The sequence below is a fragment of the Gossypium hirsutum genome, chromosome A09 (genome assembly GCF_007990345.1).
Source record: "Gossypium hirsutum isolate 1008001.06 chromosome A09, Gossypium_hirsutum_v2.1, whole genome shotgun sequence".
Classification (NCBI taxonomy): domain Eukaryota; kingdom Viridiplantae; phylum Streptophyta; class Magnoliopsida; order Malvales; family Malvaceae; genus Gossypium; species Gossypium hirsutum.
In genome coordinates this window covers 63,464,600-63,486,954 of record NC_053432.1, presented here as the reverse complement: position 1 = coordinate 63,486,954, position 22,355 = coordinate 63,464,600, and the positions used below count along the sequence as shown (strand labels likewise).

At 31.3% G+C, this 22,355-nt stretch overlaps 1 protein-coding gene across 2 annotated transcripts; it reads left to right on the top strand.

The window, feature by feature from the left end:
* The first annotated feature begins 14,615 nt into the window (after window positions 1-14,615).
* LOC121206114 (serine carboxypeptidase-like 51) lies at window positions 14,616-22,112 on the top strand. Of its 2 annotated transcripts, XM_041076409.1 has the most exons (13): window positions 14,616-14,953; window positions 15,059-15,153; window positions 18,889-18,996; window positions 19,089-19,329; window positions 19,398-19,441; window positions 19,536-19,603; window positions 19,694-19,799; window positions 19,890-20,095; window positions 20,196-20,265; window positions 20,414-20,464; window positions 20,726-20,778; window positions 21,108-21,240; window positions 21,700-22,112. In XM_041076409.1, exons 1-13 carry the CDS (start codon window positions 14,821-14,823, stop codon window positions 21,775-21,777), a joined length of 1,386 nt encoding a protein of 461 aa, XP_040932343.1. In that variant the 5' UTR covers window positions 14,616-14,820; the 3' UTR covers window positions 21,778-22,112. The 2 variants fall into 2 exon arrangements, with proteins under 2 accessions (XP_040932343.1, XP_040932342.1); XM_041076408.1 differs by having other exon boundaries at window positions 19,536-19,799.
* Window positions 22,113-22,355: the final 243 nt, after the last annotated feature.

Below are 22,355 nucleotides of genomic sequence, written 5' to 3'. Positions count from 1 at the left end.
ACAAATTCCCGAGCATACTTACTAAGTCTGACAAATTCACGTTCATATTCAGTCACGGACATCTTACCTTGTTTTAGCTCAAGAAACTCCTTCCTTTTCTGCTCTGTAAATCTCTGGCTGATGTACTTCTTTCGAAACTCCTCCTGAAAGAAATCCCAAGTAACCCTCTCACTCGGTACGATAGACACGAGAGTCTTCCACCAATGATAAGCGGAATCTCTGAGAAGTGAGACCACACACTTCATACATTCTTCCGGTGTACAAGATAATTCTTCAAAAACCCTGATGGTATTCTCAAGCCAGAATTCTGCTTTTTCTGCATCGTCATCTTTGGTAGCCCGAAATTCTTCAGCCCCTTGCTTCCTAATCTTATCAACAGGTGGTCTCTCCCTGATAAATATACCTACAGCTGGGGAAGCTACATGGGGAACCTGTGAATCTTAAGGGGGTGGAGGTCTTACAGCCGGATTCGTACGAACGAACTCGGCAAACCAATCAGTCATGGCTTGGAAGAAGGCTTCTCTAGCTCCTCCTCCCTGTCTATCTGATGCAGGTCTTTCACTAACATTAACATCTGATGGCACCGTCCCTTCTGCGGGAATAGGCGCATTACTCTCTACTTCATCTGTACTAGCTCGTTCAGGATCCATAACTATAAAAGAAAACATTTTAAAATCGTCAGGAGTCGTCACACTATCAAAATATATAAGTATGGCATGTATAGGTAGACTTTTATTCTTACTGAGTATTTCCGAGAACCGACTAAACCTGCTCTGATACCAATAAAATGTAACACCCCTTACCCGAGACCGTTTCCGGAGTCGAGCACGAGGCATTACTTAGCTTATCTTACCAATTCGGAGCATAAAAACTAGGTTTGAAAATTTATTTCATTATTCGCAGCAAATCTGTCCAATCGCACAGCAGTTACTAAATTAATTATAACTTGAGCTACAGAACTCTAAATTTAATTCCGTAAATTTTCTCTAAAACTAGACTCATATATCTACTCACCATAAAATTTTTAGAATTTTTGGTTCAGAAAATTAGTACAGTTTATTAGTTAAAGTCTCCCCTGTTTCACCACCTGACTGCCCTGACCTCTAGTCACTAAAAATAAGTTTTCTCACTGTAGGATTTTCATATGAAGTTCTTACTTGTTTCTACAGAAAATAGACTCATTAAGGAATCTAAGCATGTAAATTTCAACTCATAACCATTTTTGTACAATTTGTAATTATTTTATAAACTCAGAACAGGGGACTCCAAAAACAGTTCTGACCCTATCTTACTAAAATTCACATATCTTAAAATATAAATTTATTTTTTCTACACCGTTATTTTTCCATGAAAATAGACTCAACAAGATTTAATTCCATATATCATTCACCCTCTAATTCATTTTATACTATCTTGGGTGATTTTTCAAATTCACGTCACTGTGCTGCCTGAATTCTGTTTCTTTGCAAAATTTTATCCTTTCATGATTTCCATGCATAATTTATCACCTAATTTTTCATAACAACAAACACCTTCATCCTTAGTCATTTTAATAATCATACATCATCAAATACTTACACATCACTCATTAGCAAAATCATCATTACAAACATACAAAATAACTAAATCCCTATACATGCCATAACTCAAACGTGTTTCGATATAAAATACCGAGCAGTTGTAGTTGATAGTGTGGACGATCTCCGACTTCTTTAGGATCCTTGAAGTAGCTTTGCAATACTATAAGAGAAAGAGGAATAAAAGAAGTAAGCATAAAGCTTAGTAAGTTTACTAGCAAATAAATAACAATATTTAACTTAAATAATTAAACTCAATGTCTATATCTCTAGTTTACTCTTTAGTTAATCTCATACTAGTTCTCTTACTTGTTTACTTAGAATACTTGTGTGCATAACTTACTCAATCCTTGCTGCATCGTTGAACATCAATTGATAGTATAATAAGTTCTTAAGTCTTACAACTTACCTGAGCTTGCCATTTATGCTTTAAACTGAACTTTCATGAACATGATTCGTTTACAAGCCCGTTGAACTACATTGGAATAATAAGGATACTCGGGTCTCTTCTGATAATAACATGCCAAAGCCATGTCCCAGACATGGTCTTACATGGGATGTTCTCGTGATGGTGCCCATGCCATGTCCCAGACATGGTCTTATAGGGACCTCTCATCTCGATGCCAACGCCATGTCCCAGACATGGTCTTACATGGGACCTCTCGTCTCGGTGCCCATGCCATGTCCCAGACATGGTCTTACAGGGGACCTCTCATGATCTTAAGGATGCCAATGCCATGTCCCAGACATGGTCTTACATGGGATCTCTTTACCCAAATGTTATGACATTCGTATCCAGTATCATCCTTATGTATCAACGGGACTTTTAAATTTTAATTCTCTATCACTTCATGCTTGGATCATCATCAAATAAATTCATAAAATAAATTCATAATTGCTGGAAATTAACAGCATTAATAATAAATATTGAAATATTGCATTTATTTACCGTAAACTTACCTCGGTACCAATTATAGCCAAATTCACCAACTTAGTCTTCAACTTTATTCTTCCCTTTGTCTAACCTCGAGTTTCGTACTTCTTGATCTAAAATAGTAAATTTAACTTATTTAATAATCACATTCATCAAAACAGCCCTCGACTCTAACTTTTTCAAAATTACAATTTTGCCCCTAAACTTTTACATAATTACATTTTTGCCCCAAGGCTCGGAAATTAAACTTCATCTCTTATTCTTATGTTTTATAACATTCTGAACATTTTTCCCTTCTATGGCAACATCAAATTCCCACTCTAACATGTACTTATGAACATTAGGTATTTTTACCGATTATGTCGTTTTACTCGTTTTCACTTAAAATCTCTTAGCAAAAGTTGTTTAACATAATTTCTAGCTTTATATTCTATAATAAAACATCAAAATAAACACTTTTCACCTATGGGTATTTTTCCAAATATAAACCCTAGGTTAAATTATTGCTAGAATAAGCTAAATTAAGCTACCGGGATCTCAAAAACGTAAAGAACATTAAAAACGGGGCTTGGGATCACTTACTATGGAGCTTGGAAGCTTGAAAACCCTAACTATGGCTTCCCCCTTGCTGATTTCGTTCATATGAAGAAGATGATGATTTTTGCCATCTTTTTCCCTTTTAATTCATTTTAATTACTAGATTACCAAATTGCCCCTAACTTAAAAATTTTCTATTTCACTTATCTCATGTCCATTTTTGTCTACCAAGTTACCAATGGTATAATTACCATATAAGGACCTCCAATTTAAAGTTTCATAACAATTGGACACCTCTAACATGTAGAACTCCACTTTTGCACTTTTTACAATTTAGTCCTTTTGACTAAATTGAATGCCCAAACGTCGAAATTTTCGAACGAAATTTTCAAAAAATCATTTTGTGAAATTGTAGACCATAAAAATATAAGAAAAATAAAATTTTTCTCATCGGATTTTTGGTCCCGAAACCACTGTTCCGATAACCTCAAATTTGGGCCATTACATTTAGTGTAGCATGAAATTATTCATGCTTGAAGGTTGTGGAAGATGATGGGATTTGTATGAAAGGTAATAGAAATTGAAAAGGAAAAGTATTTGAAAAGAGAATTAGACCAACTTTGTAAAAGCAAGACAAAAGTAATTCAATTCCCAATTGAAGTAGGAAAAGGCAAAGAGGAAAATACAACTCCAAAGTGAAGTAGGAATACAAAATGAATGGATGATTTTCAAAGAACAAAATACCCTTATTTATATACATGCAGTTTACTAAAAATAACTTAACTAATTTAATAAAATAAAAATAAAAATAATATCTTCCTATTTTTGGGTTTTTACAAAGTTAACAAAATTTGATAACTCCTTGGCTTTCTCCATCTTTTTTATTTCGCCCCAAGTTAATGATTGTATTTCAATTTGGCCCTTTTTAGCTTATTTTCGACCAATTGCATCCCTGACAAGATTAGATCATAAAAGCACTTAATTAGCAAGGTTCAATTCAACAATAAACCAAATTAAACACAAAAAATATACAAATTAATATGTTTATCAAAAGTGATATTAGTCATTCGAATTATTAAACATAATTAAAAGATATTAATTCATTTAACATTTCAAATATTATATAAAAAATCAAATCTTAAGTAAAACATTTTTATCATATTCTATGTAGATTATAGTTTTACCTCATATAATTAACACAAATTAATATTATTTAAAATAATAATTAATTAATATAATTAACGTATATCAATTATTTTCATCATTCAAATATAGTTCTAATAAGAATTTCCTAATCATTATTAAACCATTTGTACAAAGTATAAAAAAATTTAATATATTGTAAATTAAGCTCTTCACAATTCAAAATTTCTCTTTTCTTAATATCCAATAAATTGACCATAACAATTAGTATTTAATAAATAACTAATATAATTATAATATATTAGATTACATTATATAAATGTAAAATTTATAAAATTATATATATAATTACTTATTTTATAAATAATAAAAATTTTCTATTTAAAATAAAATTAGTATAATTCTTGATATTTTCTTTTTTTGTTAATTGAAACATAATAATTTAAATATATTTAATGCATATAAAGTAATTTAATATAAAATTTAAATTTTATTTAGTATCCTATAAATTCATTTTATAATTTTTTAATAGAATTAGATTTCTTATTTATAAGTATAGTAATTTTTTTTATCAAGCAGATTTATTTAACCAAATAATTTAGTAAAAATTAAAATTTTTATTTATAAGTATGATAAATCTTATAAATAATAAAAATATTTTAAATAACAAATTCAGTAATATATAAACAATAAAGGCTATATTGATCTGTTTAAAAGTTTCCAAACTCGTTTTTTTATATTATTATGAATTTTAAATAAGTTATAGATATAGATAAATTAAAATTTTTTATAAATTAAAATTAGAAAATAAAGACTTATCTAATTATTAAAAGAAAAGTACAAAGATTTATTTAAACAATGTGTAGGGATTTTTTTTTAGTATCTATACTAGTTATAAAATCTTTTACCGAGTTGGTGTCACTCATCAACCGCATCTCAACTCAACCGCATCTCAACTTACAGGGGCGAAGTCAGAAAAAAATTTTTAGGGGGCCGAAATTAAATTGTAATTTTTATGATAATAAAAATGTAATTTTTAAAGAATTAAATCAAAATTTTATCATTTTTAGGGAGCTAAAGAGCAATTTTACTGTTACTAGTTTAAAATTTTAAAGGGCTAAAATGGACCGAGGTCTTGTCAGTCCCCCTAAATTCGCTTCTACCAACTTAATAAAGGAAATTACTTTAATATCACTTCACATTTAAAATATATTATATTATTTGAGAGTACTTTAATATTTTTATTCAATAATAATAAGATTTGAACTCATGCCAATTAAATTAGTAAAACATTAAATCTACTGCTCAACTAAAGTTTCATATTAATATATCTATACATTTTAATTTTATTATGTACATTTTATTATCTCCATCAATTGTATATATTAATAATAATGTTGTTGATTGAGATGGTATCATAAATTAACTCAACACCAACTAAGGATTGATGACAACACCATGATAAATAACTGTATTCATTTAGTAATATTAATTTGATGTATTTCTGTATTTAAATTTGTTTTACTTACAAGTTAATCTATTTTTTTTTATTTTAATATCATATAGATTTCATGTGTTATTTAAACACATATTGTGTTTCAAATTTGTGATTTCCACATGTATACGCCTTTGATAATATTTCTAGTATTAATTTTAAGAATTATTATATGATGCAATGACGGTGGAGATTTTTTATTTGACAAATGAGATTAAAAAGTAGTTATATATTCATTTATTTATTATTATTTTATAATATTAACTAACAACAAATAATAACTTCTTAATTCTACAACATTTTAGTCACTGAATCGTTAATTGCTATTAATGGTGTAACAGAAAGCTAACGTGACACGTTAAATCATCATTTCAAAAAAAAATTAGGTTAAATTATTCAATTGGTCCATATATATTTTTTTCATCTTGATCAATTTAATTCTTTTTTTATGTTATTTTAATTTTCTTTTTTTTTCTTTATTTTTCATTCTCTTCTACTCCTCCCTCTGTTTTCCTCTCTTCTTCATTTCTTTTAATGTAGTTTTTCTATGTTTTTCATTTGTTAAAATTAGTCTACAAGCTCGCCTCACTTGAAAAAAATTAAATTGTTCAAAGAAATAAAAGTATAATTATTAGTTTTAACAAATGAAAAACATAAAAAAACTACGTTAAAAGAAATGGAGAATGTAACGCCCCAATTTTCGGGAATTCTGTGAATGTTGGCAAAATTTCATGCTTTAATTTTGTCATTTGTGAGTGAAATTATGAAATAGGACCTATGTGAAAATGTTTGAAAATGCTATAGGCTAAATTGAAGTGACCAAATAAATAGGAGTGCAAAATAGGAGGATTTGCATGACAAACCTCCCATTTTACATGAAGTGGCCAGCCATCATGTTGTTGTAGACAAAATGTACACTTGATATCCATAATTTATGGTACAAATTGATACAAATTGATAATGGGTTAGGTAAATGTTCCATGATAATAGATTAGGTAAATGTTTCACGATAATGGGTTAGGTAAATGTTTCATGATAAGAATTTCATGTCTTCTGCATTAAAGAATTAAATGGATGAAATATGAAGTTTTATTAAAAGAAAAAGGGGTGAAAAGAACAAAGTTTTGTCCATCTTTGTTCATCATAGCTGAAAGTTAAAGAAGAGAAAGGAGAGGAGAAAGCCCTTGAGTGTTCGGTCACTTGGGGAAGAAAATTGAAGGTAAGTTCATGGTAGTTGGCTTCTATCTTTCATGAGTTCTTCTTGATTCTACCTTAACTCTTGAAGCATATTTTGGTTTTTAGTTGTGTTGTGAGCATTTAGTCATGAATTAAAATGAAGGAAATGGTTGTTGTTTCATGTTCTTTTGATGAAAAAAATGGAAGATAGGTGAAGTTGAGCCAAACAAATGAGCATGCATGTGCCTTAGATGTTAAAGGGAAAAATCAGCTAACATGTTGTGCTTTAAAATGATGAAATGGAGATTATTCTTAAGTAAAATCATAGATATGTGATGATTGATTGGTGATATACATGTTTAAATAACATGCATGCAAGGTATGTGTGAAAAAGTGATTTGGTAATAAATTTGCTTGGGACAGCAGCAGTAACATGACTTTGGAAAATCACCATAAATTGTGGGAGATGAATTAGAAGCTGAATAAATTATGTAATTAGAGCTTATTGAGTCTAGTTTCTAATGAAATAAACAAGAACATATTTTGAATTCTGTACAATGAGAAATTTGATTCGTAATGAAGAGTGGTCAGATTAGTCAAACAGTGAAACATGGGAAACTTTGAGAAAAATCTGGTATTGATTGGCTAAACCAAAAATTCTGAAAATTTTATGGATAGAAGATATATGAGTCTATTTTTAGGGAAAATTAACGGAACTTGATTTGGAGTTTCGTAGCTCCAGTTATAAATAATTTAGTGACTGTTGCTCAGGAAGACAGCTTGCAGTGAAATTATGATTATGTGGTAAACATTGACAAAAATTTGTTAATGAGTTGCTTATTGATTTCTTATAAGCTTACTATGATCTGTAGGTGTGGTTGGCCGAATATTGTAAGGGGTTAATACGTAGTTTGTATTTGAATAGTTAGATTAACGTGTTAGTAATCCAATTGTAGGCGGTTCGTGTGTGGATCTCGTCAGCATATCATCGCAAACAGGTGTGTAACTAACACCCTCTTTCTTAGTCTGGATCGGTAAAAGTCGAAATGCCGAAAACCGGTATTTTGTAGATTTGCGAGTGTGCGAATGCTCGTGAGGTAAATCGATTAATGTTTTTGGTAAACTGCAAAATTTGGATTGCAAAGTGCATGATTTCTGTGCCCTCGATATTTTTGGGCTTAATGGGCCAAAATTGGAATGATGGGCCAACGGGCCCAATTCGGTAAGAACCCTCGGTAGTGATTCTGTTAGTACGTGAAATGTAGGAATATGCATGAAAAACCCTAAAATAGATTAAATTACTGAAATATCTTTAAAAGTAGAAAATTTACAGTTTTACCCCTAGGAGATAAATTACCGAAATACCCCTAGGGTTAAATTGACCTAAATGCATGTTTGACTGTTGTTATTTACTGCATGCCATGTTGTTATTATCTGATGCATGGGACTGGGATATTGACGGAGGAAGTACTGAAAGTGGCTTGTCCACGTACTGGAGGCTTTGCCTCAATTTACTGTTAACTGAGCAGCAAGGCTGCAACTGTGGAGTGTTGGGCTGGGTGGGTTGAGCTATTCCCCACATGGAGTGTATGGCTGGTACGGGTGGAGTGTAGTGGTTGGTGGGTTGAGTAGTCTCCCCAAATGGGCTTGCATATGTTTACTGATGTTGCATGTATTTTGAAATGGGCCTATGGGCCATACTGTTATCTGAATAAGGGGCTAAGGCCCAGTTTATTGTAATCTGAAAAGGGCTCTAGCCCAGTACCACTGTTACCTGAATGGGCTTAGGCCCAATAGGCTTGAGCTGACTTGGGCTTTGAATGGGTTTTCCTTACACATTGAGTTTCCCCAAACTCACCCCTTTTATTTTCATCCACGCAGGAAATCCCCAACCATAGTGGGCTTGGAGCTGTGAGGGAATTCGGAGTGGCCACCCGTTCTGAAAGTTTGATTTTCTTCTGGTGAACTGGACATCCTTTTATTTACGTTTGAAGTTTTGGGTTTTTAAATGTAATAAGGCCGCTTAATTATTTTTAATGGTTTTAATATGTATTACTAAGATAGGTATTACTTATTTTAACTGTTGAAATTGGATAGCTTTAGGGCGCGTTTTCAAAAACAACAGTTGATTTCAAAATAACACGACAACAAGCAAAGCTTCCGCAATGAAAATATTTTCCAAAATTAATCACTTTTCCTAAAAATGACTTAATCAAATCGGTTTCCTAGAAATATCCATGACGTTAAGGTGTGGCAATGGCGGTATGCATGTCTAGGATTGGATCCGAAGGGAGCTTGGTACTTAAGCAGTCCGATGGACTCACCACCTCTTTTCCGGTTTCCTACCTGGTGCACAGCTTCCATTCACTTTAACCTATAATGAAATTATCTTTTAAAACACTAAGTAGGTTTTTCTGGATCAACAATATAAAATGTTTTTAACGCTTCGATATGGCATGTCGGATCCAGCCATAACGTCTGGGCCGGGTTTGGGGTGCTACAGAGAAGGGAGGAAAATAGAGGGAGAAGCAGAAGAGAATGCGAAAAAGGAAAAAAAGTTAAAAGAACATAAAAGAAAAAAATTAAATTGATCAAAACGAAAAAATATGTGGACCGATTGTATAAATTAATCTAAAATTTTTGTTTAAAATGATGATTTAACGTGCCACGTCAGTTTACCGTTACACCGCTAACGGCTCAGTGACAAAAATATTACAACACGATTATGTAAGTAACTAAAACGTAATATTTCAAATATAAGTGACTAAAATATAACGTGAGGTAAACAAAAGTGACTATTTTAGTAGTTTAACCTTTACTAAATAATTATCTTAATTTTAACGGTAATATTAATTATGTGTTTGAAGATAATACTCATACCCCATGATTAATCTTATGAAGCCAAATTTTGGTATAAAAATGGAAATCTTATCGCTTACGAATCAGACCTTTGTGAGGACTAAAATGTGGATTTTATTTTCAGTACTTTCAAAAAAGATAAGCAAATTTAATTATTTTTTTGTTAAAAAAGGAAAGACAATATTCATTCTGTTTTAGGTGAATGTGACATATAAATTTTAAAAGAAACAAATCGTGTCAGATAATTATTACCTCTCATGCTAAATACATCTTCAAATTTTCCATTTAAGGTCACATTTTCTTTCCTTGAACCTCTTAAATGTAAATACTAAATTGTAGGGGGGGGGAAAATCTCGAAGGGATCATGGTTTTAAAATTTTAAATTAATAGAAAAAATTCAATTACTTTTTCTTTTAACATTTTAATATAATTTAAAGATATAATGATAAATTTGGTCATTAATGTTTACATCTTTATTAATTTGATTTTTTATAGTTAAATTTGGTTTTTAATATTTTAAAAAGAGTCAACTTTGACCATCTTTTAGAAATAGTTAAATTGTTGTTTTTCCCTTTTTAACAGAAATATTGGTAAACTTCTAAGGCATAAAGCCAAAATTAGCCCTCAAAGTTTACATATTTTGTCAATTTAGTCCTTATATTTTTTGAGCTAAATTTGGTCATTAACTTTTTAAAAAATAGTAAAATCGCTTTAAAAAAAAAGAAAACAAAAATGTTGACTAAAATATTATTTTTTTAACAATGTTGACATGATAATATGTGTGGTGGTTTTTGTATATTTCATATTGACAAGACACTATATGTATATGACATGTCATTAAATAATTTAATATTATACAAATATTCAATAAATAAAAAAATAAATAAAAAGTTTGTAAAAATGGTGTAAATATACGTAAATTGTCATGTGAACTATCATGTTTAAAACTTAATGTTTCAATCAATATTTCCATTAAAAAATAACAATTTGACTCTTTTGGAAAAGTTTATGATTAAGTTTGACTCTCACTTTGACTTTTGTAAAAAGGTGAGAATCAAATTTAATTATAAAAAAAAGAAGAATATCAACCAAATTAACAAAAAAATGTAAACATTAAGTGCTAAATTTGATATTATGGTGATTTCTAAACATGGTAGCCCACATGGTAATTTACGTATAATTCGTACTAATTTTCCTTAATAATTTATAATTTTGTAAATTTTGAATTGTAGTTTTTTAATATTTTATATTTTTAAAATTATTTGTTGATGTGATATGTAAGACAATTAATGCCACATTGGCATGCGATAGGTATGGACTATCAAACAGGTTGCCACAACAATATTGTTAAAAATTAATATTTTAATTAGTATTTTCGTTAAAAAATAATTTGATAAGTTGGATAAGTTATTAAATTATTAATTTTGCATGAAAAATAAAATTATGAAAAGAAGAGTGCAAGACTTAAGTTTTTGGGAAAAAAAATAGCTAATAAAATTATATTAACATTACAGCCATTACAAATCTTTAGAAACATAAGTTTTTTGCATTATTTATTAAGAATAAAAAGGATTTTTGGCTTCTCCTTTTGTTTTTCTTTATATTTTTAAAATCAATGTTAGTAAAAGAGGTTCAATTTTTTTTAAAATAAAATTTTAAATTCAAATATAATGAAAGAAGAAAACAGAGTTAAAAGAGTTTTCTTTGATTTTAAAATCGAATTTTACTCAAATTTAAATTTAATCAAAAGCGGAGAAGAAAATAAAGCAAAGATGTGTTTGTAGTTTTGACTGATTGCAAAAAGTGGCAATAAATTCCAAAGAAAAATTCTTAGCAAAGGACAATCTTGGGTCTTTAATCGTGGAAATTTAAGCATTGTTTTGTTTTTTTTTCAATCTTTGATGATAAATTCAAGGCTTTGAAACTAAGTATAATATATAAAATTTCATTTTCCTTTTGATTCCAGATTCAAACTCGAATTTTATTATGTGAAGTTTTAGATTTTTATTTGTGGGATAAATATTATTATTATTAGTTGCGAAAAAATTAATAAGAGTGTAATTAAAGGGTAAAGATATTATGGAGTTTGAAGTTAAATTGCATTTTATTCATTTATTAAAAAAAAAAGGTAAATCAACTTTTATAAGATTAGATCAAAAAGTAAATTGATCATTTTTGTTAAAAAAATTATCTATTTTTTTGCTGTTAAAAATTTATCATTGTACATCAATATGAGGTACACATGGCACAACATATGTCATTATTTAATTATTTTGTTAACCACATCAGTTTTTAACAGTACAAGTGAATAGAATTTTTAACATAAATGACCAATTTACTCTTTAATCTAATGTATATGAATTAATTTATCCATTTTTTAATAGAGAAAACGAAATACAATCTAACTTCTGGTATAAGAACTTCCATTATACTTTTACTGTAATTGAGCCTAATCAAGTTGATTTCTTACCATGTTAAAATCTATTTCAATTTGAAAGATTGATGTTTTCGGAATTTATGATTACTCTTATCATCTTCAATGTCCATATCCCCACAATACAGTACATGGGCGACTTTTAAGCTTTACTTCTTGTTGTCCAGCATGCCAGCCCATCTCCTCCATTTGTTCTCCTCTTTTTCCTCCAATAATGGTAAAAGAGAAAACAAAATTCTCGATGAAAAGCTCATAAATATATGCATATAACATATTGGTTAAGGTTTTTCTTATATTAATTTCCTAAAAGTTTTAAAACTTAAATTATAATTGATCACACATTAAGCAATTAATACTTGGTTTTATTATCTCGATGATTGATAGGTATGAAATTATAAAATCTGAGAACAGCTTGTCAAAATATCCACCTCAAGTTCCATTGTTTACAGCTAAGTTTAGCAATGTGAACTGTGAAGGGACCCAAATGTGGATCCCAAACTGCAACGCTACCTTTTTTTCTCTAAATATCATCAATAAATTAAAAATTTGTAATAAAATGGTCAAATTCTTCAAAAAGGTCACTGTAACATATTCTTTTTTCTTTTAAGTATTTAGTCATTCTACTACAATTTGATTACTTCTCGTCTTTCTACTCTTCGAAATATACATTTTAAGTCCTATGGTAAAAGTTCCATAAAATCTCTTGTATTATATTCTGAATTGCATTTTAGCCTCTCTACCAAAAAAAAAAAAAAGAAGAAGAGAAAATTAGCCCTTGTATGTTAGATGAGTGAACAAAATAGCTCTTATGTTAAAATTTGGAGTTTATATTTAAGGTATAATAAAAATTTAGCCCTCAATTTTTACAAATTTATTCAATTTGGCCCTTCCTCTTTTACTGAGTTGGTATTGTTATTTTTAACTAAAAATTATAATTAAAAATTTTTATAAATTTTTTTATAAAATTTGTTTATAATTTTTATTATTTTTTTAATAATTTTTCAAACTTTAAAAGGGCTTAATTGATTTTTTTTTAAAAATGTTACTAAGGCCTTTTTGATCCTTTAGCCTTATTAGTTTTAAAAACTTCTAATTTACTCCAATAAAACAATAGGGATTAAATTGAATAAATGTATAATTATTGAGGACTAAATTTTTTATTATATATTGAATATAAATACCACATTTTAGCGACGAGTTGCTTTGCTTACTTATCTAATACACATAGGCTAATTTATTTATTTTCTCAATAAAGAAGGTGGAGCTAAATTACAATCTAAGATATAAAACAACGGGTTTTATGGTATTTTTATCGATTATCCATTAATTTGGTTAAATAATTTGATATGGTTTATTTTTTAAAATATATAATACACTGAAACTTTTTTAAATTAAACATATTTTTTTAAAGAAAAAGACTAAACATATTATTTGAATGTGAAAGAAAGATGTAAAATATTTATCAAATTGTAAAAAAAAAAAAAACGCATGTGCTCCATCACCATATATTTTAAACATTAGTTGACGAAATTAATGTAAGCAAGTCGGCATCGTAACTAAAATTCACACAGATCAGAAATAATCAAATTGTAATAGTAGAAGGATTGAATCTATCAAAAACTCATTGTATAGTGGTAGGGTGGCGTGGGGAGAGGAGGGGGAGCCCGTCCGATGTGGTTTCGCCTAAAATTTCTTTTTAAATTTTATAAGAATTAATTCAGTAAAATATAAAATTATATTTTAATTAATTTAATTTTTAAAAAATTATAAATATATAAACTATTAAAATTATAAAATTACATTTTAACTCTTATAAAAATATATAATTTAATTTCAAAGTTTTTCTGATTTCGTCCGGTATTGGAGCCTCTGTAAAATTTGACCCAATAAAAATCTCAAGTTTCCAATGTTTTTATGGGAGCTTTGATTCTTGAATGAAACCTGTGTGAAAGAAGAAAGAAGGGTCAGTACTTTGATTGTTTGTTTGGAGTCTTATCCCAAATCCCTACAAAAATGGCTGAGATAATAAAAGATAAAAAAAAAAAGCAGAACTCCCATATAGTTTTTAAACGAAATATAACTTATCGAAGAGTCTATTTCATTACAGCAGAAGACAAACAAACAAACAAGAACATGGCTGGCTACCTTCCTGCACTCAATCACACATCCATTTATAGGCCCATCACTTCTTAAATAAATTCCTTTGAAGTTAATGTGCTTCTTCTTTAAGTAAAAGATAAAAAAGATTAAAATTAGTTTTGGTCCTCCAAAAATATTTCCTCATCATGTGAAACTATGAAAGAATCATCATTATTGCATTAATCACTCTTTTCTAATATTAAATTAAAAGAGTATGGTATAATGTAATTTAAATTAATATTTTTAAAGAAAACTTTTTTGGCCCTGCACTGCAGGCTGTAATTGGAACTGAATTTAGATTTCAAATCAATAATTTTTTTTTTAAATTCCATAAACAGAAATAGCAGCCTTTGAAGTTTTCACATAGTAATATTGTTTTTATTGCATGACAGATACAAAAAGTTCATATCCTATCACCTTGTGAGATTGGATGGTTATATAAAGCCTGATTTACCTCACATCCTTTGCTTCAAAGCTGAGAACTGTAAAGTGGGTTATCTGCAAACTTTCCATTTTAACAGAAAAAATGGGAAATTTCCATTTTCTTCTTCTCTTGGTTTTCTTCTCTTTTTCTTGTTTGTTCCATGGAGGAATCTCCAGAGCTGTTAAATCCCAAGGTGAATCAGAAGAAGTATGGGGTTATGTTGAAGTCAGACCAAGTAAGAAACAAAATAATTACCTTTATAATTTCCATAATCCTCATTCATTTTGGCTTAATGTAATTCAATCTGAATTGTTTTGTTTCCTTTTTTTATTATAAATAGAGGCACATATGTTTTGGTGGCTTTACAGAAGTCCTTACAGAGTTGAACAGCCTTCAAAGCCATGGCCAATCATTCTTTGGTTGCAAGGTGGACCTGTAAGTAATCTATATGAATAAAATATTCAGAGAATAGTTTTTGTTGAATATTGGCAATATCCCACATTAGGAAAAGATAGAAAGGGAGGGGGTTTGGTTTGTTATATATAGAACCCCTCCCCCTTTGGTTGTATCATCCCAAAATCTTCTCCTTTGTAATATTTCTAGAGGAAATATTAATTTGGTAGTGTCCGAGGACGTAAGCTAAATTGGCCGAACCTCGTTAAAACTCTGGTATTTTATTTCTTATTTGTTTGCTTTTATTTAATAGCTTTATGTTGGTTATATTTATTTAGTTATTATTGCTATAAATATCTAAGTGAGTTCTGTCTAGTTGTTGGGTTTTAAGCGGGACCATTGTGACCCCTCCAATTTAACTGGGAATTTTCTTAGTATAATTGTTGGCATAATAATTATCTAAATATTTCTGATAATATTGTTATTAATATTATCGTCGCTTCCGCAACAATTGGTATCCGAGCCAAGGTTTTGTAGTATGCTCTGTGTTTGCAGCTTAGTCTGATCTTACACATCAGAAACATTTCCTAAAGCTTGTGGGTATTCTGCATTTGGTGGCTATTAAGTAGAAGCTATGGCAAAAATGACAGAAGAAAAACCATCCATATCAACAACTTCCACTTCGTACATTTTGCCGAGGATTGGAACTGCAAATACGAGATTTGTAGTGGAAATTTTTGATGGAACAGGTCATTTCGGCATGTGGCAAAGTGAGCTTCTAGATGCCCTCTTTCAACAGGGTCTAGATATTGCCATTGAGGAAGAAAAACCAGAAGGGGTTGATGATAAAGAATGGAAGACCATCAACCGATTGGCATGTGGTACAATTCGATCATGTCTTTCCAGAGAGCAGAAGTATGCATTCAGTAAAGAGACTTCTGCAAGTAAATTGTGGAAAGCATTGGAGGAGAAATTTCTGAAGAAGAACAGTCAAAATAAGTTACATATGAAGAAAAGACTGTTTCGTTTCAGTTATGTTCCTGGTACCACGATGAACGAGCACATTACCAATTTTAATCAGCTGGTGGCTGATTTGTTGAATTTGGATGTGACTTTTGAAGACGAAGACTTGGCGTTAATGTTGTTGGGATCGCTTCCTGAGGAGTTTGAGTACCTTGAAACTACTCTACTTCATGGAAAATCGGAAGTAACTTTCAATGAAGTAACTGCTGCATTGTATAGCTATGAACTACGCCGAAAGGATAAGTTGAAAGGTTCAGGTGAAGCAGCAGTGGAAGCATTGGTAACAAGAGGTCGTCAGCAAAGTCAGTCTAAGGGGAAGAGAAGAAAGTCCAAAGGTCGAGCTGTTGCCAAAGATGAATGTTCTTTTTGCAAAGAAAAAGGACATTGGAAGAAAGATTGTCCAAAATTGAAGAAAAAAGGGAAGACTCCGCAAGATGCAAATGTTGCAGAATGCAATAGTGAAGCAGAGTCAGACTTTTCTCTTAGTATGACATCTTCAACATTATATGCAGATGAGTGGATCATGGATTCTGGTTGTTCCTATCATATGTGTCCCATTCGGGAATGGTTCTTTGAATTTCAAAAACTAGATGAAGGGGTTGTTTACATGGGTAATGATAACACATGTAAAATAGCCGGGATAGGTTCAATTAAACTGAGGAGTCATGATGGATCTACTAGAATTTTGCGGGATGTACGATATGTCCCAAAGTTGAAGAAGAATCTCATCTCTTTGGGGTCGTTAGAATCTAAAGGCCTAGTTGTGACAATACGAGATGGAGTTCTTAAAGCAACTTCAAGAGCATTGGTGATGTTGAAAGGCATAAGAAAGAACAATCTGTATTACTACCAAGGTAGTACAGTGGTCGGGACAACAGCAGCAGCAATTTCGAGTACCAAGAAGGACGCTGAGGCAACACAGCTGTGGCATATGCGTTTGGGCCATGCTGGTGAAAAATCCTTGCAAACTCTAGCCAAGCAAGGATTATTGAAAGGTACAAAGACTTGCAAACTTGAATTTTGCGAGCATTGTGTTCTGGGAAAACAACGAAGGGTGAAATTTGGCACTGGGATTCACAATACTAAAGGTATTCTGGATTATGTGCATTCTGATGTATGGGGACCGTCCAAGACTCCATCACTTGGAGGAAGACGTTATTTTGTCACCTTTATTGATGATTTTTCCAGACGAGTTTGGGTGTTTCCTATGAAGAACAAAGATGAGGTGCTTGAAGTTTTCCTTAAGTGGAAAACTAAAGTTGAAAATCAGACAGGAAGGAAGATTAAGGTTCTCCGATCAGACAACGGTGGAGAATATAAAAGCGATCCTTTCCTGAAGATATGCCAAGATTGTGGCATAGTAAGGCACTTCACCGTAGGTGGAACACCGCAACAGAATGGGGTGGCAGAGCGTATGAATCGAACGCTTGTGGAGAAAGTTCGATGTATGTTATCTAATGCTGGATTAGATAGAAAGTTTTGGACTGAGGCTGTGACGTACGCTCAACATCTCATCAATCATTTGCCATCATCTGCTATAAATGGCAAGACTCCTTTGGAGAAATGGTATGGAAAACCTGCTACTGATTATGACACCTTGCGCATTTTTGGTTCTATTGCATATTATCATGTGAAAGAATCAAAGTTAGATCCAAGAGCAAAGAAGGCTCTATTCATGGGCTTCAATGCTGGTGTTAAGGGATATCGTTTGTGGTGTCTAGAGGCAAAGAAGACGATAATCAGTAGGGATGTTACCTTTCATGAATCTGCCATGTTGAATAAGGTAAATCCAGAAGGAGTGAGTAGTACTTCACAGCAGGTGGAGTGTACTCCGCAGCAGGTGGAGTTTGAGCAGAGTGTGGTAATTCCAGCAAAAGGTACCACTAGTGATTCTTCATTGGCAGATGCAGAGTCAGATGAGGAAGAGGTTTCTACCCAAGAACCTCAACAGCAATCAGAGCCAATTGCAGTCAGAAGGCAGAGACGAGAAATTCAGAAACCTGCTCGTTTCACTGACATGGTAGCTTATGCACTTCCAGTTGTTGATAATATTCCATCCACTTACACCGAAGCCATTCAGAGTTTAGAGAATAATAGATGGTTAGGTGCAATGGAAGAGGAAATGCAATCTCTAGAGAAAAACAAGACGTGGAAGCTGGCACAACTACCAAAAGGGAAGAAGGCGATTGGTTGCAAATTTGAAGACACTATTGAAGTTTGTGTTATGAGAAGATGTTCGAAGATGTGGAATATCGCCAAGGTGGAGATTTGTTGAATATTGGCAATATCCCACATTAGGAAAAGATAGAAAGGGAGGGGGTTTGGTTTGTTATATATAGAACCCCTCCCCCTTTGGTTGTATCATCCCAAAATCTTCTCCTTTGTAATATTTCTAGAGGAAATATTAATTTGGTAGTGTCCGAGGACGTAAGCTAAATTGGCCGAACCTCGTTAAAACTCTGGTATTTTATTTCTTATTTGTTTGCTTTTATTTAATAGCTTTATGTTGGTTATATTTATTTAGTTATTATTGCTATAAATATCTAAGTGAGTTCTGTCTAGTTGTTGGGTTTTAAGCGGGACCATTGTGACCCCTCCAATTTAACTGGGAATTTTCTTAGTATAATTGTTGGCATAATAATTATCTAAATATTTCTGATAATATTGTTATTAATATTATCGTCGCTTCCGCAACAGTTTTGACTTTTTTTTTTTCCTTCATGTTCTGAAATCTGAAATTGTGTTTTTCTAAAGGGTGCCTCAGGAGTTGGAATTGGAAATTTTGAGGAGATTGGGCCATTAAATACGGATTTGAAGCCAAGGAATACCACTTGGTTGAAAAAAGCTGATCTTTTATTTGTGGTTAGTCATGCATAATTCACAAAGAAAAAAAAGAAAAAAAGATGTGTGTGTTTTTCTTTTATCGCAAATTTAATGATTTTAATGCGATATAGGACAACCCAGTTGGAACAGGGTACAGCTATGTGGAAGATACAGAGATGTTGGTGAAAACTGATAATGAAGCAGCAAGTGATTTAACTACTTTGTTGATGCAATTATTTAATAGAAATGAAAGCCTCCAAAAGAGTCCATTGTACATTGTGGCAGAGTCTTATGGAGGAAAATTTGCTGTCACTGCCGGATTATCAATTCTAAATGCCATTGATGCTGGTAAATTGAAGCTCAAACTTGGAGGTAAACACCAAACACCCCTTTGTTGCCATTAATAATCCACCAAATAATTTGTCTTAAAACAAATGTAGGAGTTGCCTTGGGGAATAGCTGGATCTCACCAGAGGATTTTGCAGTAAGTATCTTCATGTAAATTGTTAAATTCCCAGGGCAATTTGCAGCATTCAATGCCTGCATTTGGGTATTATTTAAAATATGGATGATTACAGTTTTCTTGGGGGCCTCTTCTTAATGATGTTTCAAGGCTAGATAACAATGGCTTGGAAAAATCAAACAGGTCTACAGATTTTTTATTTTTTCCCCTTTTCTTTTGCCAAAAAGCAAATGTATTTGTGTTATCTGATAAAATCCCATTTGGAAAAACCAGTCTAGCTGAGAAGATTAGCCAGCAACTCAAAGATGGTCAATATACTGATGCAACTGACACATGGAGTCGACTTGAATCTACAATTGGTGCCAACAGCAATTCAGTGGTATTCTAATTTTTCATTTCTTTTTATCACATTTGGCCACAAAAATTGTTTCTTTTTTTTTTCTCCACCTAATTATGAGTAAATTTGCAGGATTTCTACAATTTCCTTCTGGATTCAGGGATGGGACCTGTAGCTTTAACAACTTCAGCATTTTCCAATGGAGTTTTTTCAGTCAATAGATACTCAAGATATTTGAGTTCCTTAAGGGTTTCACCAGGCAATGATGGACCTGATCTTGATACTTTGATGAATGGGGTCATCAAGAAGAAGCTTAAGATTATCCCTGATAATGTCACGTAAGGATTTTAATTCCTCTGTTTTTTGAAATATAATTTCTGCAAATGTACTCTTTTAACATTTTGATCCAAAAGCACCAATATTCATGTATTTTAACAGATGGGGAGGGCAGTCAGACTTTGTTTTCTCAGATTTGTCAGGTGATTTTATGAGGCCAAGAATTGCTGAGGTAAAAAGTTAAAAAGTTTTTTAACAACCAGTAGTTAAAATTGCTTAAACTAAATTAATCTTGACCTTTTGCTTGTGTTTCTCGTTTGACTTCAAGAGGGATGTTAAGTGTCTCTAATTTCTATATTTTGTTGATTTTTCCCCTTCAGGTTGATGAACTCCTTTCAAAAGGAGTAAATGTCACTATATACAGTGGGCAGGTAATACTGTTCCAAACTTTCTCAGCTACCATAAACAACTTTTTACACCCTAAATATCTTTTTTCCTTTAAGTCAAAACTAACTTATAATAAACAAGTATATGCTACTTTTACTGCTATTTGAGTCAAATGCTACCCAAAATAATTCCATGAAGTAGCTGAATTTAGGGCAGCTTTTACCTGTTTTTTAGGGTTTCTTTTTGTGGTTTGAATTTTTACCATTAATTAATGATGGTATTGTTGGATGGATGGGTTATTGCAGCTTGATGTGATATGTGCAACAAAGGGAACTGAAGCTTGGCTTGATAAGCTCAAGTATGACTCTTATTTTCCCTTTCTATCTATGCCTTATTGGCCCTCCAAAAACACACCTACCTTTAATGCATTTTGACTGTTTCTTTCTTTAATTACTTCTATTAGCAAATTCTAAGGTTATGCATTTATAAATGTTTAAGATTAAGTAATTTAGACATCTACACTCAGTACTTATATGTTGGAGCACATGCATTAAAAAAAACTTAAGCCTTTTTAATATTTGAATATATGCAATATTTGACATTGGGAAGAAATGAGGATTATATAAACATATGGACTCTTGGAGTTATATAGTTCATATATATATATTTATGTATTAATGTCTTTAGGTGGGAAGGATTGAAAGAGTTTTTAAGCAAGGATCGAAATCCTCTTTACTGTAAAGAGGATCAAGCCACCAAAGGGTTCATCAAATCATACAAAAACCTGCAATTTTTCTGGATTCTTGGGGCTGGACACTTTGTAAGTCTTCTAAATCATTATTTATCAAACCCCATCTTTTCAATCTCAAGAAATACTATGATTGTCATGTCTCCATCCGTCACCTTCATATATATATGATCATCATGCATGCTATTATTAGAGGGAGAAAAAAGGTCATAGACTCATCATATATATAAAAAAAATTGATCAAAAGAAAAAAAAATAGTTGCAGAATGTCAATATATGTATATAATAAAATGAAATTTGTCAATGAAAAATTTATGGTGAAGGAAAGACAAAGCACTGGACACTGTCAGTCAATCGATATGTCTTATCTGACAATTTATATATGTATATATATCCAAAAATAAAATAAAAATTAGTCATGTATTGCTGAAAAAAGGTATTAGAAGATATATGCATTATGGAGGTGAATTTAAGTATGTTAATATTATTATTAAGACTAATAATTAAAATTTAATGAATTATTGAGTGCAGGTGCCTGTTGAGCAACCCTGTGTAGCTTTAAACATGGCTGCGGCAATCACGCAATCCCCAGCTGCATCAACTTCATAGACCCAAAACAAGAAAGAAAGAAAGAAAGAAAGAATTGATGGGATTTATTGACATTTCAATAACAATGTAAAATAATAATAAAAAGGGTAAAAACGACAAGGAAACAGAGGGATTGGCTTATCTTATCTTCAGAATTAGTAGTTCAGAAGCTGAGAGACTACACGTAAAGCAATTATTAAACAGAAGCAGGTAGATTATTGATGCTATTATGTTGCTCTGCTCCAAGTTGTAATTATCATTTACAGGAGAAGAAAAAAAAAAGAAAATAAGTGAATTCCTTTGACATAAAAAAAATTGATTTTTAGATATTTATGATATAAGCGAAAATTAAATTATAATATTTTGAGAATTTATATTAACTTATAACTTTACATAGATTTAAATCTAAATTATTTATATGTATTAAAGCAATTAACTTGGTTCTATATATATGCATGCATGGTGCACTGATACAAGAAGCTAAAATTCCTATATATATATGTTGGGATCATGAATTTTGACAGAGTAAATCTTAGACTGTGCAGTGCCGGGTCCTAAGAAATATACCCAAATCCCTAGAGATAAGAGAAAGGACGTTA